The sequence below is a fragment of the Gasterosteus aculeatus genome, chromosome 14 (assembly GCF_964276395.1).
Source record: "Gasterosteus aculeatus chromosome 14, fGasAcu3.hap1.1, whole genome shotgun sequence".
Lineage (NCBI taxonomy): Eukaryota > Metazoa > Chordata > Actinopteri > Perciformes > Gasterosteidae > Gasterosteus > Gasterosteus aculeatus.
Window position 1 is genome coordinate 8878393 of NC_135702.1, and position 18184 is coordinate 8896576.

General features: G+C 43.6%; 1 protein-coding gene across 4 annotated transcripts in view; it reads left to right on the top strand.

The window, feature by feature from the left end:
* Positions 1-209: 209 nt before the first annotated feature.
* rabgap1 (RAB GTPase activating protein 1) overlaps positions 210-18184 on the top strand; it is a 47744-nt gene continuing 29769 nt past the window's right edge. The window contains exons 1-13 of one of the 4 annotated variants that reach the window (XM_040198332.2): positions 210-363; positions 6387-6622; positions 8197-8226; positions 9294-9537; positions 9903-10116; positions 10242-10416; positions 13037-13197; positions 14342-14452; positions 15235-15301; positions 15416-15518; positions 15929-16098; positions 16272-16440; positions 17400-17493. In XM_040198332.2, coding sequence (XP_040054266.1) covers positions 6470-6622; positions 8197-8226; positions 9294-9537; positions 9903-10116; positions 10242-10416; positions 13037-13197; positions 14342-14452; positions 15235-15301; positions 15416-15518; positions 15929-16098; positions 16272-16440; positions 17400-17493 — 1691 coding nt within the window. In that variant the 5' untranslated portion in view covers positions 210-363; positions 6387-6469. The remainder of the gene's footprint in view (positions 364-6386; positions 6623-8196; positions 8227-9293; positions 9538-9902; positions 10117-10241; positions 10417-13036; positions 13198-14341; positions 14453-15234; positions 15302-15415; positions 15519-15928; positions 16099-16271; positions 16441-17399; positions 17494-18184) is intronic. The other 3 variants (XM_040198333.2, XM_040198334.2, XM_040198335.2) reach the window with 3 other exon arrangements.

Consider the following 18184-nt stretch of genomic DNA (forward strand, 5'->3'; position numbering starts at 1 on the left):
ACACTCATCCAAGAGAAAAACTGATAAAATCCTGCACCAAAAAAAAAGAACAGAATCGCCCTTATCTTAAAGACTGAGCTTTATCGAAATCAAAAGTCAAGCCGCTTCACTGAGACATGAGACATTAAGACTCAGGCCCGTCTCGGCCGATTGGAGACTTGCAGCATTATGTCATTAGGTGGTGAAAACGCTTCCTCTATCCTCCCTCAGCACAGGACAGACGGACACCGATGTGCGCATGCGCAGTGCGGGTGTCAGCGGGTTGGTTGTGCCTGTGTTTACAGCTCTGCTGGATGCTGATGTTATTGGGAAGTGCAATGTTGTACCGACCGCATTGGAATATATCCAACCGTGGGAATTAAGGTAAACTCTTTTGCACACGAACTTCAACCATGAACCCGAAATGCAGCCGTTTCTCCAGTTGCTCGAAACCATGTAGTATTCCGAGTGTTGGCTCTTAAGTGCTAGTGTAGCATGGCTAGCAGGCGTTAGCTAGCCCTGCTTACCTTACACACAGCAATGGCCTGTTTACAGGCTTCAGGGAGGACCCGTCAGCGCGTCAGTTACTGCGAACACCTTTCCGTAGCAGTCGGCCTTTTGTCGCGGGGAAGTGTTTCGCTCTTTGGTTCACTATGCGGTCGGCTATTTCTGGAGTGGACCTTGAATCGATGACTGCTGAGTAGCTATCTTTGCTAACGTCAGGCACGTTTGTGAAGGCTAACGTACAGGGGCTCGCGACATAAGGCTCGAGTGACGTTGATTACCAAATATATATTTATACATCTATCTATCTATCTATCTATCTATCTATATAATGTCAACTGTTGATGAAGTGATGTATTAACGAGCTGTATCGAGGCTGAACAGGTGTACTGGTCATGGAGCAGGTTTCTTTGGGTTCAGGTGAACTGTTAATTGGTGCAACGGTGACACCAGAGAGCCAATTAAAGCAGTGACGTCACAGTATAACTATTAAACTGAGAACAACCACGCCGGAGTAGATGTGAATACTTTCTCTATATGGGAATCACTCATTTATTTGTGCATAATTTGCTTTCAACATGCATCATGTGTATTTTCAGTAACATGGTTTATGTTTACTGTAATGCGATTTTTTTTTTTAACCTAAAACCTACAACCTAAACCTTTGTTGGAGTTCTCCCATTATGTGATGTGAGCATCAGGGATTGTTTTGAGGAGCCTGCACTGGCGTGCATGTCTTCTTTGTGTGTGTGTTGAATTACATGAACGTGTTCTACCAGTCCCACTTATTCAGGGCCAGAAACACATATTACAATGAAGGAAATACGATGTACAATCTAACCGTAAAGAATAAGTAGCTATAAAAACATATGGTTGATGCAAACTTTAGAATAGTTAAAATATATTTATATATATGCTTTTTGAATCCATCTTTTTTGACCGTGATCTCAACATTTTAGAAAGGTGTGACAAACGGCATCCCTCCTAAAAAGTGTACTGAAATCTGTATTTTAGCACAGTTCTTTCAATGCGTGGCTGTAAACTTGTTTGCATGGAGAAGACTCGCTGCCGTTAGCAAACTAGCAGTCATTTAGCATAATACAACGAGCTACTATGGTTTACCAAGAATAGCAATATTTATTCCAGTAGCTTTAGTCTCATGTTAATTCTAATATTTCTCCGCAGTGGATGTGGTGCATGTGAACAACTGTCTGATTCTTCCTCTTCTCTTTCCTGAAAAGTTTTACAATAGTGCAGCCTACGCGTGCCCTAACAATTTGTGTATGCAAATATTTTCTGTGTTAACAACAATCGATGTGTTTGCCAGAGGAGGGAATATGTCGGTACTGCGTCAGCTATGCTTTTAGCTTTTATCTATCTCTACCAACATGATGTGATATCATTTATATTTGGGGGAATGAACAAGGGACTATACAATGATTCTAAAACCAGTTATTTGTTTGAACAAAATGAACACTGCTAAAGATAATAACAAGCAATGCTATCCATCAATAGAAAGGCCCCCGAAGAATGTAGGCATTTTATTTCAGCGTCTGCAGCTCATCTTCTCCTCTAAAGTCAGCCATAAACAAAATGCAGAGCGTATGAATTTACTAACCGCAGCTCGACACGTTGAATACAATCCGCCCACCAAAGTGTCAAATGTAATACCTAATGCGCTTCCTTGAAATCCCACACATCCTTCCTCTTATCCGCAGTTCATATTACACATTCAGCCAATCGAGGGCACATTTTTTTGGAAAATGGGGTGTGCGTCAAAGACTCGCGGGGGGCGAAACGAGGAAACGTGATCATTCACTGCATCACTTGTTCGGAGATCAATCGTATTCCTCTCGGCGAAAGATCTCGTGGTGTGTGAGCTCCTGACAACGGCCCTTCGGACCATCGAGCTACAGGGTCATCGTTTGATTTAACAGACGCAAACGTAGGTGCTGCTGTATAGTGGGTGCACGTGTTTGGTTTCTTTCTTAGTTTTTGTTCTGGCTGCATGTTTGAATCTCCGATCACTGACACATGCTGCTTTCAGGGGTTAAATGTCTCAAGGCCTTCATGCCCTTCACCAGTGTTTGTTGGAGCCGACCCAACTAAACACACACAGCCTGAAGTCTCCCTCGCAAACCATTGTTTGGTTCCTTTATAAATCCACAGAGATGCAGCACCGCTTGGCACATTTATGTGGTTAGGCGCGCTCTGTGCAACGTCTAACTGACACACACTCAACATTTCAGAATTATTTTTTTTCCTTTGTCAAGATCAACGGTTTGGCCGTTGGGTTTTGGACGTGCAAAGGTTGAAACAGTTAGTGCTTCTCTTTCTAAAATTAGGGGTTTGCCATTTCAGAACTCTGCCTTTGGTCGTGTGCTCCACCTCACCCTTCTGTGTCACTCTCTACCTTTCCTCTCTGACTCCTCCTCCATCGGCGAGCTGAAAGGGACGTTGTTTCTGGCCTGAATGCTCTCCGGCTGTGTCCTCCTCTCCCTGGTGATACGTACGCGCGGCCCAGCTGGCATTCAGCAAAAATAAAAAAAAGAAAGGTCTACACATTGAAATGACGTGCTCGATACGGAGATACTAGTCGCTGTTGTTTGGTCCAGAAATTATTCAGTACTCTGAATGATCCATTGCTTCAACACAATTTGAGTTGGAAATATAACTAAATTATTCATAGAATTATATTTAAATAATATTTTACCCCCTTGTAAATTAAATACAAAGGTCTCTGTGGTAAACACAAGCTGAAATTATATAATTATTATTTGAAAGCCAGTATTTGTTTGTCGATGTCCCATTGACAATAATCCCATTGACAATAATCTCGGTTGCAGCGTTACATTGCAAATGTCTGGCATCGACAGTGTGATGAATGTCCCTCTGGTCTCTTTAGAGAAGTGCACTTTTATGTAAAGGGATGCTTTTTATGAAGTATTGCCCCTAAATTATCCCCCTGACAACCGGAGTTCGCTTGCAGAGCTGTTTCTGTCATACGTGTTACCACATCGGCCCCAAATGAAGCCCTGCAGATGGATACCGATACACAACCCTGTTTCTCCTCTCGCCTAAGTCATAGAATATTCAAATGAATGGAAAAAGATACGCTTTACAACTAAGATTTAATGATTTAAAACCAAGAATGAAACAAACGGGTAGAACATATCAAGTGTGGCTGGAGGCGGCAATAGTGAGACGGATTAAAGAAAGTCTGCTGCCCTCGTCTTGCGTCCTCAAACTCATTAAATTAGAAAGAAGTTATTTCTCTCAGAAAACTGTCTTCAATTTTAAAACATTTTAGAAATGTCAATGCTAATTCTTCTAACAATTAGTCGCACAATGGGCCGTGGATTGTGTGTTGTGTGTGGCCGGAAATGTACAAGGACACTGAAAACATTGATAAGGGCCGGCGAAGCCCGGCAGGAGCGGGGAGACGGATGTCGCCGGGGCTCGGGGAGGGTGACAAGGCCGCCGTTATGAGCTCGTCTGAGGCGCCAGCCAGTCAGCGACGCAGAGCGGGAGGTCTGTCTGTGTGTGTGTGTTCGTCCGGGCGGTTCAGGGCTCACGCCATTTGTATAGCAATAATAATAATAATATTATTACAGCTGCCTGTGCAGGGGTATGTGTGTTTCTGCGTTAAACCTGATTTTCTTTTTTTCTAACACGTTTGTGTGTGGTTGATGGCGTGGGGTGTTTGCTGCTCGACACATAAAAGAAACATTGAAGCTGATCGCCATGTTTCTCAGATGACGCCACCGGTGGTCCAAGTCTCGGCCTCTACGTGGCCCTCTGAAGCGATTGACTTTGGTTTCAATTAGAGGACTGAAGAACGGCAAAGGTGGACAGTTTGTTTCATAGTTGCTATTTAATTGTTGTTACTTGGTTTGTTTCCATGGACCTCTCTCTCATGCTTTCATGTAGTACATCCATCAACTGAGAAACTGTGGTGTAAATAAGACGCTGGCAGTCAGTACTGTCAACAGCCGCTAATGTGGCAGAACTGATAAAAATAAAGATGTAAACAAAAACTAAAAGTTCACCAACCAAAACCTGTGGAGAAAGCACCAATCACGCAGAGGCGGAGTGTGCTAATGAATGGAATCCAGCCAAAAGTAGAGTAAACATCTGGAATGTTTCTTTAAGATGATAAGCCCGAGGAGATCAGGAGAAGGAGCGATGCAACGTTCCACTACGGTTTTCTTGCAGATGCTGTTTTTCTTTCACAATGGTCGTTTTTTAATAATTTAGACTTCAGACTAGTCTCCCTCAGTCGGTATATTAATCTGTAGCTAAACACATAAGGAGCACATAGTGTTGTCACGTCCTGGTCTTGGATGGAGACACCTGTCAGGGTCATTTTCTACTAAGTCGGCGGTGAACACAACAACTTGAAAGCAAAAATACATCTTTTTTTTCTTTTTTTCCTGCGTGCTGGCCACGTGAGCGCTTGGACCTGAACGCGATAGGACTCCTAATTGGTGCGATCTGGAGGATACACACAGGCTTTAGAGGTCAACGGGTGGCGGTTCAGTGCTCGACGTAAGGCCATCGTGCGTTTGTTTGGTGGTAACCCTCGCTGGACTCTGCGACCTCATCGTTCAAGTTCTGCAACGCGGGTGGAAAAAAAAACAGCACCCCGGGACTTTTTTTGGGGGGGTGGATGAAAACCAGCAGCTCGTTTTCCCCGTTTACCCTGCAAAGGTGACAAGACCCGGCCTGCCCTGTCAGTTTCCGTCCCACCGCGCTTGGCAGCGTAGTAATCCCGTTCTTAAAGACGTTGTGAAGCCCTCAGTCACAGGGAGCAAGACACTCGTATGGTGGTTTGTTCTGCGTCGCTGCAACAATGTTATCAGAAGTATCCCACATTATTAACAGCTTTGACCTTGTGAGCTGCAGACTTTGTTCTACTCCTTACTTCCCCATTGTCAGACATGCTTTGAATAGGAAAGGGGAGGGGGAGGGGGGGGGGTGTCCGACAGGAGAGCAAAGTGCAGGAAGCGGCGAGCGAAAACAAGAAGATTGCAGGGAGTTGGATGAAGAAGAAAAAGAGGGAAGGAGTTGGAGAGGGGGAACGGACAGAAATAGCTTGTTATGGTCTCTGGCTGAAGTCCTGCCAGAAGCTTCTGTTGCTCCTTTCTTCTCTTGTCACGCTCTGTTCTCAAGAGCCACCGATGGAGCTTCACATCATTTGGACTCCAAAGGGAATTCTTGACTCAATTTCCTCTTCCTTGCTATACCGTCACTCACAAATGTAGACAAAAAATACTTATTTTGATACAGTTTTTTAACTTTTCCTCTTGCGGTCCAAAGACAAATATACTTTTTTTCTTGCTCACCTGTTGCTCACCTGTTCCAAACTTTTCTACGCCACCCAATCAGCACATCCAGCGCATCATTTTTCTTTTTTGTTGTGTGTTTCTGTCCATCTAACGTGGGGTGGGTGAGAGGGGCGGGGATCTTCCTATAGGTCAATGCCGACACGGAGCGTGTGGCGCGTCCCTTTCCTTTTGTGCTGTGCACTGTGCATGTTTCTTTGTTTTTAAATGTGACACTTGCATCCCCATGTCGTCGCATTGCATTAAGCTCGTTTATTCTGCTGGGACACACGGATCGGCCTCACAGGACCCCGGCTCTCCTCCTTCATGTTCACCATCGCTTGATCGAGAATTTTCGTTTACTATGTTTTTCTCTCCTCAGGGTTTATAAAGTTCCCTAAAGGTGCTTAAAAGGAAAATGAAACACAATCCTAAATGGTTTGCCCTTTGTTTATATGCGAGGGTCACCTTCTAAAGAGTTTCCAGTTTCCAGCCTTATATGATGCCTTTCATGGATTTCATCACATCATGACTGTTTTCTGCTTCTTTTCTTCATCTTATTTTTTGTTCTTTTTCTAGGTGATTTTGCTCATCATCTCCCACCACTCTCTCCTCCCGTCTCCCATTCATGAGCAGCGTGGCTGAGTTAAACAGCGGAAGCCATGGATGACAAGGGCTCGGTGGGGAAGATTAGCGTGTCTTCGGACTCAGTGTCCACTCTCAACAGTGAGGATTTTGTCCTCGTGTCCCGGCTGGGGGACGAGACCCCCTCCTCCACTAATAATGGTAGTGATGACGAAAAGACAGGACTAAAGGTAAGGATGGTCGGGCGTAGGTATGGAGGAGAGCGAGCGGAGACGCCGCGTTGAGAATAAGCGTCTGTCCACGTTCACTGTGAAGACGAAATCATAAATGAGCTACTCGATGCTGATAAAAGTCACAATCTGAAACACGACGAATGAGCACTGCTGGAAAACAATTTGCTAGAATAACAGTTCAGACTGTGCTGCAGGCTAAATGGCATCACAACAGCCCTCTTTATCGAAGAATTTAATTTTAAAACAGAAAGTCACGCTTTGTGCCATGCAGAGGATTTTGTATAATTCTTCTTTCATTGACTCTTAATAATTATAATAATTATTATTAATTATAATAATTGTTGGATATATTGTTGTTCGCAAAACATAGTTTGTGTAATTACAAAGCCAACCAAGGAATATTTACTATTGTGTTGTTATTATTATCATTATTATTATTATTATGATTATTTTTTATCTTTAGTTGGCAGAGGGGTGTTGAGGATTTATAACCTGGACCACAACATTTTCAATAAAATCTCAACAATTTTGAAAACTAGTTTAGGATTATATCTGGTGCCAAAACAGCAGGATTTACCAAAACATCTGGATATAAATTGAGTCTTTCCGTAGTTATTTAGTGTAACTCGTGAACAGGTCAGGGGACACAAGCCATACACATTCCTGTTCATCACAGCTCTCGTCCATCTTTTAACACTCTAACCATAAGGCTAATCATGTCTTGTTTTTGGCTTCCCCCACATTCTCACTCTACCTTCTTCTCGTAGTTCGTCTGAGGTTTGTGTGTCTTCTACGTGATTGTCCATTTTCATTTGTCCGTATGCAAAGAAATCTTCATATCTGGTGCAGAGGACACTGCCTTCTGCAGTAAGTGTTAGTTCGTAAACGGCACGTGTGACCTACAGGATGCCCTCTGCCATTCAGTTAGTGCTCGCTCAGCAGTTGCTGCTTTCCAAAGTGTGCGGTTGTGCAGCAGCAGCAAGCAGTTTTGATGTCCAGGGGAAAATAAAGATGTTTTGTGAATAAGGTGTGTTTCCGCAAAGATGGGGAGGACTTTTTGAGAAAGAAATGTGGCTATGGGCAACCATCCTGTGTGTCTCCCCAATGGGTTCAGGTTACTCCTCTCACAATATATTGAATTGACTTAAGTAGCTGGCTGGCATGTCCATTAGCTTACATCAATACCGTAGCATGCGTTTTGACATTGGAGACTGTTGTGCCAAAGGATACCAGAAGATGGCGCCAGCAGCGCGCGGATGTCGCAGCGGTTGAAAGAAGGGGGTCACGTCAAGTCTTTTGCAGCGCTCGGACACAATGTTTATGCCTGTGCAGAATGTATGAAAGGATCGCAGTCATTTGAAACCGCGTTGTAGCATCAGCTTTGTGCAGCCCAGGGGCGGCTGAAACGGCAGCCCGTCCACCCGTCTCCACGTGTAGTGGTGAAATCACGACATCCGCTGAAAACTGGTCACCCAGATGTCATGTATCGGTTGTCGACCGACACACTTGTGTACATTTCCCTCCCAGTCAGCCAGGAGTCAGTGTGTCTAAACTTGTTGTTTGTTATGCAGGTGATTTCTGAGGAAGGGGTCAGCTTTAAGGTCAGTCTCTTCTCTCGCTAGCTCTGTCTTTCTGTACCTCCTCCTTGCTTGTGTTGTATCTATTTTGCTTCTCTTTCTGTGATGTAATTTTTCCGTGGTGATTCTGTCTGTGATTATTTGTGCTCTCTGTATTCTTGTTCCCTGTTGAGGGACGGCCTGAGCTGGGCCTTTTTTTTTTTTTGACGCAGGTTTTGATTATAGCCATGGCAGACGTTTAACGTCTGCCTAACACAGTTTTATAGTGAGTTATGTCAGATGTGTACACCTATATTTAGAATTGTACCGCCCCCCCCCTACCATGTCTTGCACTAGAGTCTATTACCATAGTCGCTTTAGCTGTAATCAGGCTCTAGAATTTGGCTGCAGTCTGACCGCATTGAACACATTACAGTGTACAGGCACAGATATTATTCACGCCTGTCCGTACAGAAGATGTAGTAATGAAATATGATGGTCTTTTTGAATCGTCTGTTCCTGTCGGCCCAGCAAAGCAGTGCCTTCCGAGGCTTAAGTGTGCTCTACGTTGCTTCCCTAACATCTGGCTGCGGAAATGAGGCACGCCTCCTCTTGTGGCCCCTCACGGTGTGTCCAGCCTCAAGCTTGCTCTCGGATTGCTGTTTGTTAGCTTTTGGAAATATCCCACGCACTAGTGTCGACACGGCTCATCTTGTGTCTCGTTACCGGTGTTTCAGGACACAAACTCACGTGCCCACTAATCACTAATCATTGGTTAGATGTAACAAGGAGGTAGAGCTGATTGTCATCACAAAACCAAGCATCTAAAACAAACCGTTTTAATTTCAATACCAATGTTCAACCGCACAGCTTGCGGAACATCTTCTGTAAAATAGGATTGTAACACAGTTGATGTAGAACGATAAGCTTAAATTAAATGTGTATCGTGATAACTAAATTGATTCCGTTTTGTGACGATCTGTTCTTGTATTTTCTTGTGCTTTCTATGCTTGCCTTTGCCGTTGTTCCTCGGTGTTGTATTCATGTCTGTCTGTGTGTTTGTGTTTGTTTACGCCCCTCTGTTTGTGTGTGCGTTTGTGTGTCTGCGTCAGATCGTGGGGAATGGAAGTGAGCAGCAGCTCCAGAGGGAGTTAGAGGATGTCCTCATGGACCCGTCGGTAGCTGACACTGGCCTCAAATCAGAAACGGTAATGGAAAACCTCGGCGCACTTCCTGCCACGGCGTCACCTGTACCTCCGGGCTCCGACCCCCTGAGTGCACAACCACCCAAGTTGGAGATGGTGCTCCCTGTTCAGACGGCGCAGGAGAGTGAGCTGAATGAGCGGTCGTACCGAGGTGAGCGGCGGTGGGACTTTTCTCATCCTCTTCTGTGATGTGTTCAGACGTTCAGCTTAATATCATAGAAGCACCCTGATTTCTAAATCACACGGCATGCTCGCGTCTTTCCACTTCCTCCCTGTGCCATTTTCTATTCATTTGCTTGTCTCATTTCATTGAGTGACCTTCTCTCACACGCACCTCTCCTATTCCGTGTCTACTTCAGCTCATTTCCACTGTGCAGAGGGAAAGTCTGCTTCCCTCCATTAAGGGCCATGACAGTCCTATGTAACCATAAAGTCACGGCAGCAGCTCTAAAATGATCAAATCCTTCGCCTTTCCTTTCGTTCACTACCCTCTCCCAATCCATTAACCCGTGTCAGCGGATGAGTCCTCGTCAGACGGAAGTCCCGGCAGCCCCATCCCAGATGAGGACAGCGTTGTGTTCAGCCAGCTGACGTACCTCGGCTGTGCCTCAGTCAACGCCCCCCGCAGTGAGGTGGAGGCCCTCCGTATGATGAGCATCCTCAGAGGGCAGTGCCAACTCCCCCTGGATGTCACACTGTCTGTGCCAGGCGTGTCCGAAGGCACCGTCAGGTAATGTGAGGGGTCGGGGGGGTTACTGGGTCCACTTCACTCCACTGTGTGTACATAAAGTCTCATCGTGCCACAGCGATTTTGAGGATATTGCATGGTTGGTTTTTAATTTATATTCTGAACAGGTTGCTGGACCCTAATACCAGTACAGAGATCGCCAACTACCCGATCTACAAGATTCTGTTCTGCGTGCGAGGCCACGATGGCACACCGGAGAGCGACTGCTTTGCCTTCACCGAGAGCCACTACAACGCAGAGATCTTTAGGATCCACGTGTTCCGCTGCCAAATCCAAGAAGCGGTGAGGGCTCAATCCATTTCATTACGTTTAACTACATTAGCTGAATTTAATGGATGCATTTCACATTACTCTTTTTTTAATTTTTTTTTACCCACACCTTTTCTGTCTCTCCCACGAAGGCACGTATAGATGTGTACACACTCGTATTGTCAGCAGCATTGCGGTTGATCTCCCTGTAGCCCCCCCTGCAGGGTTAGCAGCATTGCGGGAACTCTTTCAGTGGTCCACGGGGGATTATGTCATGCACCGCACGCAGCGATTCAATGCACATGTATACAAAGTACACACAACGCCCTCCCCAAGCTAACTTATAGGGGTGTGTGTGTGTGTGTGTGTGTGTGTGTGTGGTGGGGGGAGGGGGGGGTCATTGCTTGAATACAGAAGCTTCTGAAATATAATGAAGAGTAACGGAAATTGACTCCTGGAACTGGGTTAAAGTATATATTCAGTGACCTGAATTCTCCCTCATGGAAGCACTCTCCTTCGTTACTAAGAGCCCCCTGACAGATGCTACTTCATCCGGCCCACATCATCCCACGATCCAGTTTCTCAGACAGCCGCTCGTAACACACAGGCTAACACTAATGCATATGCGCACACGCAAAGCCACACAAAGAGAATCCCCAGAGGTAATTCACTTCTTTACTTAGCAACAGGACAGCTCTGTCTTTGGCGCTGTAGTCTTTGTCTTCCTCCCTGCGAACAAAAGGCAGGTCCAGTCGTAAACCTCAAATCCACTTTAAAGAGCTCCCAAGGCTTCTTTATTAATTTCATCAGTACCTCTGTACTGAGGCAAGCTTGTGGAAGCCAAGCTCCGCTTCAGCAACACTCTTATTTGCCTCGGCTGTCTCGTTTTGCTTTTAGCAATTAGCCCCATTGTTAAATAATCACTGTTAAGAGGATCTTTACCATTCTTCACTCAAAGATTTTGCGATATTTAAGCCAAATCACAGCAGCAAATCTCATCTTATCAGAGCAAGCATTTTCTTTTTCTGATTTGTGGATTTTAGAGCTCCACCTATTCCTACATAAAGCGAACCTCCTCCTCAGCCCTGCTCTGCCTTTTTTGTATTGATGGTGGTGATGTAGAGCCTGCGTACTGTCCTATCTAACGCTTCCCTTCAGTGCCCATGAAGCTGCTGCTCCCGTCCAGGGATGAATATCCCGTGTTCATTTGTTACTTAAATGATTTGGGCTCCTAAAACAAATTGAAATCCCATGTTTGGAATCAGAAAGAGAGATGAACGCAAATTGACAAATAGATGCAGCTCGTTCGCATGACATCAGTGGAAAATGTTTTAAAGCTTCATGTCATTGTGCAAAGGAAGGTAATGCTGCCAAGTAGGAATAAATAAGAAACGCTATGTACCTGTAATTACTTCCAGGTCTTAAAAGCTAATTCCAAAACGCAGTATATAATTTACCTTTCATAATAAATTTGAGGGTAAAAACAGGTTTCCTCTACAGGCTCACATGGAAACCAAAAGGATTGATATGTCTTCGGTACGACTGCCCCTAATAGAGCTCCTTCCGACTGCACACAAATAATCAAAAGGCCGTTTGTAGGCAGCTGAAACGGATCAGTTGAGACTCCAGCATTGATGAGTAACCAAGAATGGGTTATTAGTTATTTATCATAAATTCATCCACGGAAGGGGTGACCCCCATCACAACTATTCGTATCTCTCATCTCTTGCATCCAGATCCCTCTGGGTCCTGAACAATCATCCCCCTTGCAACACCTGAACATCCTCCTACTGTACCGAGAACAAAACAAAGGCCTTTTGTAACACAGTTCAGAAGCTGCTTTATACCTTGACGCAAAGGAGCGTGGTTATTTATTGATAACTGCACTTTCCCCACTGCAACTCTCCGTCACTACCACCAAAGCTCTGCTGAGTACCAGAATGCTGCATAAGATGATCCGAAACCACAGTGCTGTGGTCCCCTATTTCTGTTACCATACATACATGTTTGTGCAGTAATAATCAAAAGATAAATACAATACTTTTGTCCTGACAAAACACAAAGCTCACCATTTAAAGTGTTGTGACTGGAAAGTAAATTTTAATAAACATAAATTGCCAGTTTTCCACAGTTTGTCCCCTGATCTCACATTCTGGGATTGGAGATTTTGCAGGACCTCAGTCTCCGGGAGGACTGAGAGGCCTCTTCTCATTGTTAATAGGAACAATACCTCCACACACTCCACACTGGCGCTTGTGAATCAGTGTGTTGATTAAAACTCCAGATGTTTTATAGAGTAGTGGGTCATTAGAAAGGCTTTTTAGCTCCCTGTTCTGCTGAATTACATAAAACATCTGCAGAGGTGTGGTTTAGTTTTTAATCAAAACTAATTACTGTCGTTTTTTTCTGCGTACTGTTTATATTTTTGGCTCAAAAAAAACAATTTTATGGTCTGAAATACGTTTCCTCTACAGAAGCCGCTAAACTTTGTGTCAAAATTGAACTACACCCATGAGACACTAACTTGTCTTAGGTTGTCTCTTCTCTTGTTTGAATAACGAAGCTTAGGATTTCCTACTGTACTTTTAGGCTTCTCTAAATTCTTTGCCCGTTATTTGAATGTCTCGCGTGTCTTTTTCCGTCCCTCCTCCAGGTGAGCAGGATACTGTACAGCTTCGCCACGGCGTTCCGGCGGTCAGCGAAGAAGATACTTCTGTCATCACAGCAGCCTGCGCCGCTGACCCCTGACAGCGACCTGTTCACCTTCACTGTCAGTCAGGAAATTAAGGAGGATGATGGCAAAGGCACCTTCAGGTGACACTTTCATTCACTCGTTTGAATGAGCCGCCCGCTGCCCCCCCCCCCCCCCCCCCCCCCCGTCTTGCAGTCCAATATCTTGATCCCATGTATACATTAAAGTCCGTCTTTTTCGACACAAGAATCCAACAGAGAGTTCCTGTGTTTGCTCCATACATGGGACCTTCCGTGACCTTTTCTATTTTTATTTAGCTTTCCTTTACTACTGAGACCCTTCCTTGTGTTCACAATCAACCCAAGGCACTCAGCTTATTTAGAAAAAATACCAAACAAAAATCACGCCCGAGGTTATTTTCAGCCACGACATATTCTCCTCATTAGCCCTTTGTTGATTATTTCTTAGGGTTCTGACTTCCAAGAAAACAGCTCTCACATGCAAGCATGCTTATGTGTGAAAGCAGTTTCCTAGAAATGAAATGAATGTCTCCATAGAAACTGCAAAAACAATATATTCAATTCATTGTTTCTTTTAATAGGCTGAAAGTCTGTTTATCTGGCAATCGGAGGATCTGGTTACAGTGTAAAACCATGACTTTCTTATATTATAGTTCTATTTAAAATCTGGTACATCAAAAGGGGGTAGTGTTTCTGGTTTGAGAGCACTGCATGAAATCATGGCAGTCATGTTGTAATACATCATATTGATTCATATTCAGAAACTTTGTACTTAGGGGTTTCTTCGGTCTTTCCTCAGGAATTTATTATTTTGAGATGGTTGATTACTCTTCCTGTCTCAAATCTGGTTCTTTTCCAGCCCTGAAAGCAGAGCAGGAAAAGAACCAGAGAATGGCTCTCGTGCACACTTTTATTATGAAAAATGGGTCTATTCTGAATATAAGCTGTGGTCTTACTCTTCTTTTGTTCAGACTGGCTGATTGATGGACTAGAGATACTAGAGGTTCATTGGTCTAGTTGCTTGTTTTAGTTTATTAAAACATGATGAACTTTACAATTGCTGTTTTCCTACTCAGTCGAGAACCAACCAACCTGTAGGCCTGTGGTCATATTGTTAATTTCATAGGATTATATTTAAAAATAAGGTCTAATTGTGTATTTGCCTCACTGCGTCCCTTGCACAATAATCTCAGTTTTTTGTATCGATGATCTGTTGAGATATTATTTCTTGTGTTTACATATTCAGTGCTGTAGTAAAAGACAAGGACAAGCAGAGCTTCAAGCTGCGTGCAGGAATGGACAAGAAAATTGTTATTTATATCCAGCAGACCTCTAATAAGGAACTGGCTATTGAGAGGTAAGATACAGCACCAACACAAAACATTTATGTTTCTTCTCATTAATTAAGAGAACCGTGTGGTATGTAGACGGCTCTACTTTAAGAAGATTTATTTGTAAATGCAGCAACAAAAACAACACATGTATCCGTAAACATGACAAAACGTGCAGAAAGATTCCGCAGTGATGTAAACAATGGACGACATGCATCTTTGTCAGCCTGAAATTGTCCCTAAAAGAATAAAGAGAATCTGTCCCGTATCTGTCAGAATGTCCATCCTTTGCTTCAGTTGAGTCATGTGTCTGCTTAAAACACGACCGGGCACTTATAAGAAAGGAATCACTCCTCTCTGATTGATAAACACACACCGGGGAACAGCTTTACATCCGCGTCAAGGTTCAAGTGTTCCGGCACAGCTTTAACATGGTGATTGATGCCAGTCTGTCTCAGACGCTCCTCATTTTCCACAGATGGATAAATCTGTGGAAATGTAAACATTCCATCACCTTCTTTGCAAGTTTTCCATTTTCACGGTGGTTTGTTATTGTTTGATGAACACCGAGGGTTTGAGGACTGAAGGGCCGTGTTTAATATTCTCCATGTTCTGTTCTGTGTTAGCCCATCAGTCCAGGAAGCCGCTCGCGGTAACTTGTGATGCTTAACACCCGTCTTCACTCTATTGGGAGATTTATAGTTCTAGTTCCTGCTCTTGCTCCGTTTTTCTTTTCATACGCAATCCTATTAATTTCATGTGTGTGTGTGTGTGTGTGTGTGTGTGTGTGTGTGTGTGTCCTTTCCAGGTGTTTCGGTCTCTTGCTCAGCCCAGGGAAGAATGTGAAGAACAGTGATATGCACCTGCTAGATCTGGTGGGTGACTGTTTTTATATATATATATATATGTGTGTGTGTGTGTGTGTGTGTGTGTGTGTCATTGAGTGCTTCAGTGTGTTTGCTAACTTCCTCCATATCGCGCCCCTTCAGGAGTCAATGGGAAAGAGCTCCGACGGGAAGTCTTACATCATCACAGGAAGTTGGAACCCCAACACGCCTCAGTTCCAGCCTGTGAATGAGGAAACGCCTAAAGGTAACCGCCAGTAATCTGTCCAAAACCCCAATGATTATCATCAGTTATTATCTCATCGGTTCATAAATCAGTCGTTAGCTAATTGTTTGTTCTCAAATCCAGCTATATATATAATATAATGTTCAATCATAGCTACACTCATTATGCATGGAAACTGTCCTAATTTTCATATCTGATATAAATAATATTGCACATTAACCCAGAACTTAAATATTAGAACTAATCACTAATAAATAGACACTCACTTTTTTTTCTCAAAATTGTGGCACACCCTACATTATACTCCACAAATCCACCTTTGAACACAATCGGTCTCACGCCAGTGTTCTCCCAGATCAGTTACAGGGTTTGGCTTAAACGTACCTGTTAAAGAATGGTGACACAATTTTAGCCGTTTTCTTCCTTTTTAGATAAATTCATGTACATGACGACAGCGATAGACCTGGTGATCACGGAGGTGGAGGAGCCGGTCCGTTTCCTGCTGGAGACGAGGGTCAGAGTGTGCTCGCCAAATGACCGGCTATTCTGGCCCTTCAGCAAGCGCAACTACACTGAGACCTTCTACCTTAGACTACGGCAGGTATGTCTCTCTATCTCCATTTATCTATGTCTATATATATATATATATATATATATATATATATTTATTAGTGATGGTCACTGTGAAACTGCAGTATAAACCAGCTGTGACTTGCAATGACGCAACAAAACTAGTGTGTTAATACAAAATCACAAAGAAATGTGTTTCCTCAGATGGAGCGGAAGGAGCGGAAGAGTCCTGCCTCTGACACACTTTATGAGGTGGTGAGTCTGGAAAGCGAGACTGAGAGAGAGAAGCGGAAGACCACTGCCAGTCCCGGCATAATGCCCACCAGGACTGGTACCACGGTGCCTTCCCCGCCCGAGGATGACGAAGAGGAAGGTGATGGGATTTTTGTTTAGTCGCCCCGTATGATATTGTTATTATATGGCACACAATACAGAAGAATAGCGAATGGTGTACTTTCTGCAAATATGAAAACGTATGCAAACATGTCCACGTAGAGCCTCAGAAGAAGACGGATTAGCAGTCATGTGAAAATGTTAGATCACGTCAGACGCAAACAACCTCAAAGCAGACACGTAAAGGGTTGATGCTACTTTAATAATAATAAAAACATTGTCCGTTGCATGGTTACTCAAGATATAGTGTAGATCTCCCATTTTATTTATAACTATCTTGCAGAACTGTTTGTTCTGTATCCTGATGGAATACTTAGCCAGCAGTGGTGTGTGAGTTTTTTCCAGTTTCTTCTATCTTTTTGTGTGATAGTGGGAAGTTGCAATGAGCATAACTAAGGAACTTTTTGTTACTTGTCGCCCGTCAACACAGTCCGATCTCCCTCTTTGGACTGTGTGTACTTTGCTTGTTGTGGTTTATAGTTAGATACCAGATTACATTAAGATGCTACTCAGCAGATATAAAAATAGTTCAAATAGAGGACACAATTATTTGTTTAGACAATGAAATGTAAGTCGCTTTGGATAAAAGCGTCAGCTAAATGACCTGTAATGTAATGTAAATTCCACATCCCGATATGCATTAAATTAAATTCAAATGTATTTAGATTGAAGTTCTGTAATACGTCCAATCTGTGCAGTGAAAAATAAGGACAACATTGAGGAAACATGAGGAAATGAAGTGTTATTTCATCATTTCCATTTCACCTGCATGAGCTCCAGTGAATTGTATACGCAGTACCGGCCAAATATTAGACACACTTTCTCCTTGAATGGAACCGGTACTGTAGTTTAGAGGAGTTAACGGGCAAATCTAAACGAGAAAGAAGGAAGAGGACAACAATGCACCTCATCTAGCGTTTTGTACCCCTGTGTGTTCAGATAACGACGAGCCGTTACTCAGCGGGTCAGGTGACGTTTCCAAGGAGTGTGCAGAGAAAATCCTTGAGACCTGGGGGGACTTGTTGTCCAAGTGGTAAGGCTTTGTTCCCTCATTAAATTTCTCCTTCCTCTTCCACTGCTGTTGGAATGAATGTGCACTTAAGCACACACACACACACAAACACAAATAACTCATTTACTGTCAAGCAGCTTATTAAGATGGATTCACTCTTCCATTACTGCATTTGTTTTTAATCAAAAACTTGTGATGAACTGAATTGGAAACTCAGAAGCTCAGACTTTAATTGGCTGCAAGGCTCCACTCACTCACACACACACACACACAGACACACACATCCCCCTCTCTTCGCCCAGTCTGTGCTCACTTATCTTTTCCAATGGAATAGTGGGGTATAGTTCAATTTGTACAATACACATGCAGATTGTTTAGTTCATATTAATATATATTTTTTGTTACTTGTCTGCTGTATTTGGGTCCTCTAACCATATAACATGTTGACATGTCCCTTCAAACGTTTATATTTGTCTCACTTATCCGATAAAGATCATGCCTAAGTAAAGAAAGGAATCATGAGACTAGTCATAATACTGGGCTTTGTGCGAGTTATTGGTGTGTGTGTGTGTATCATTGTGGGATGCAGACGGGCAAGTCACAGAAAGCCTTTTACAGTCTTACACCCCCCAGGACCAGACCTGGCCTCACCAACGTCATATTCACACACATGCATGCACACAGAGAGGTACACTTTTGTTCCCTTTAGTCT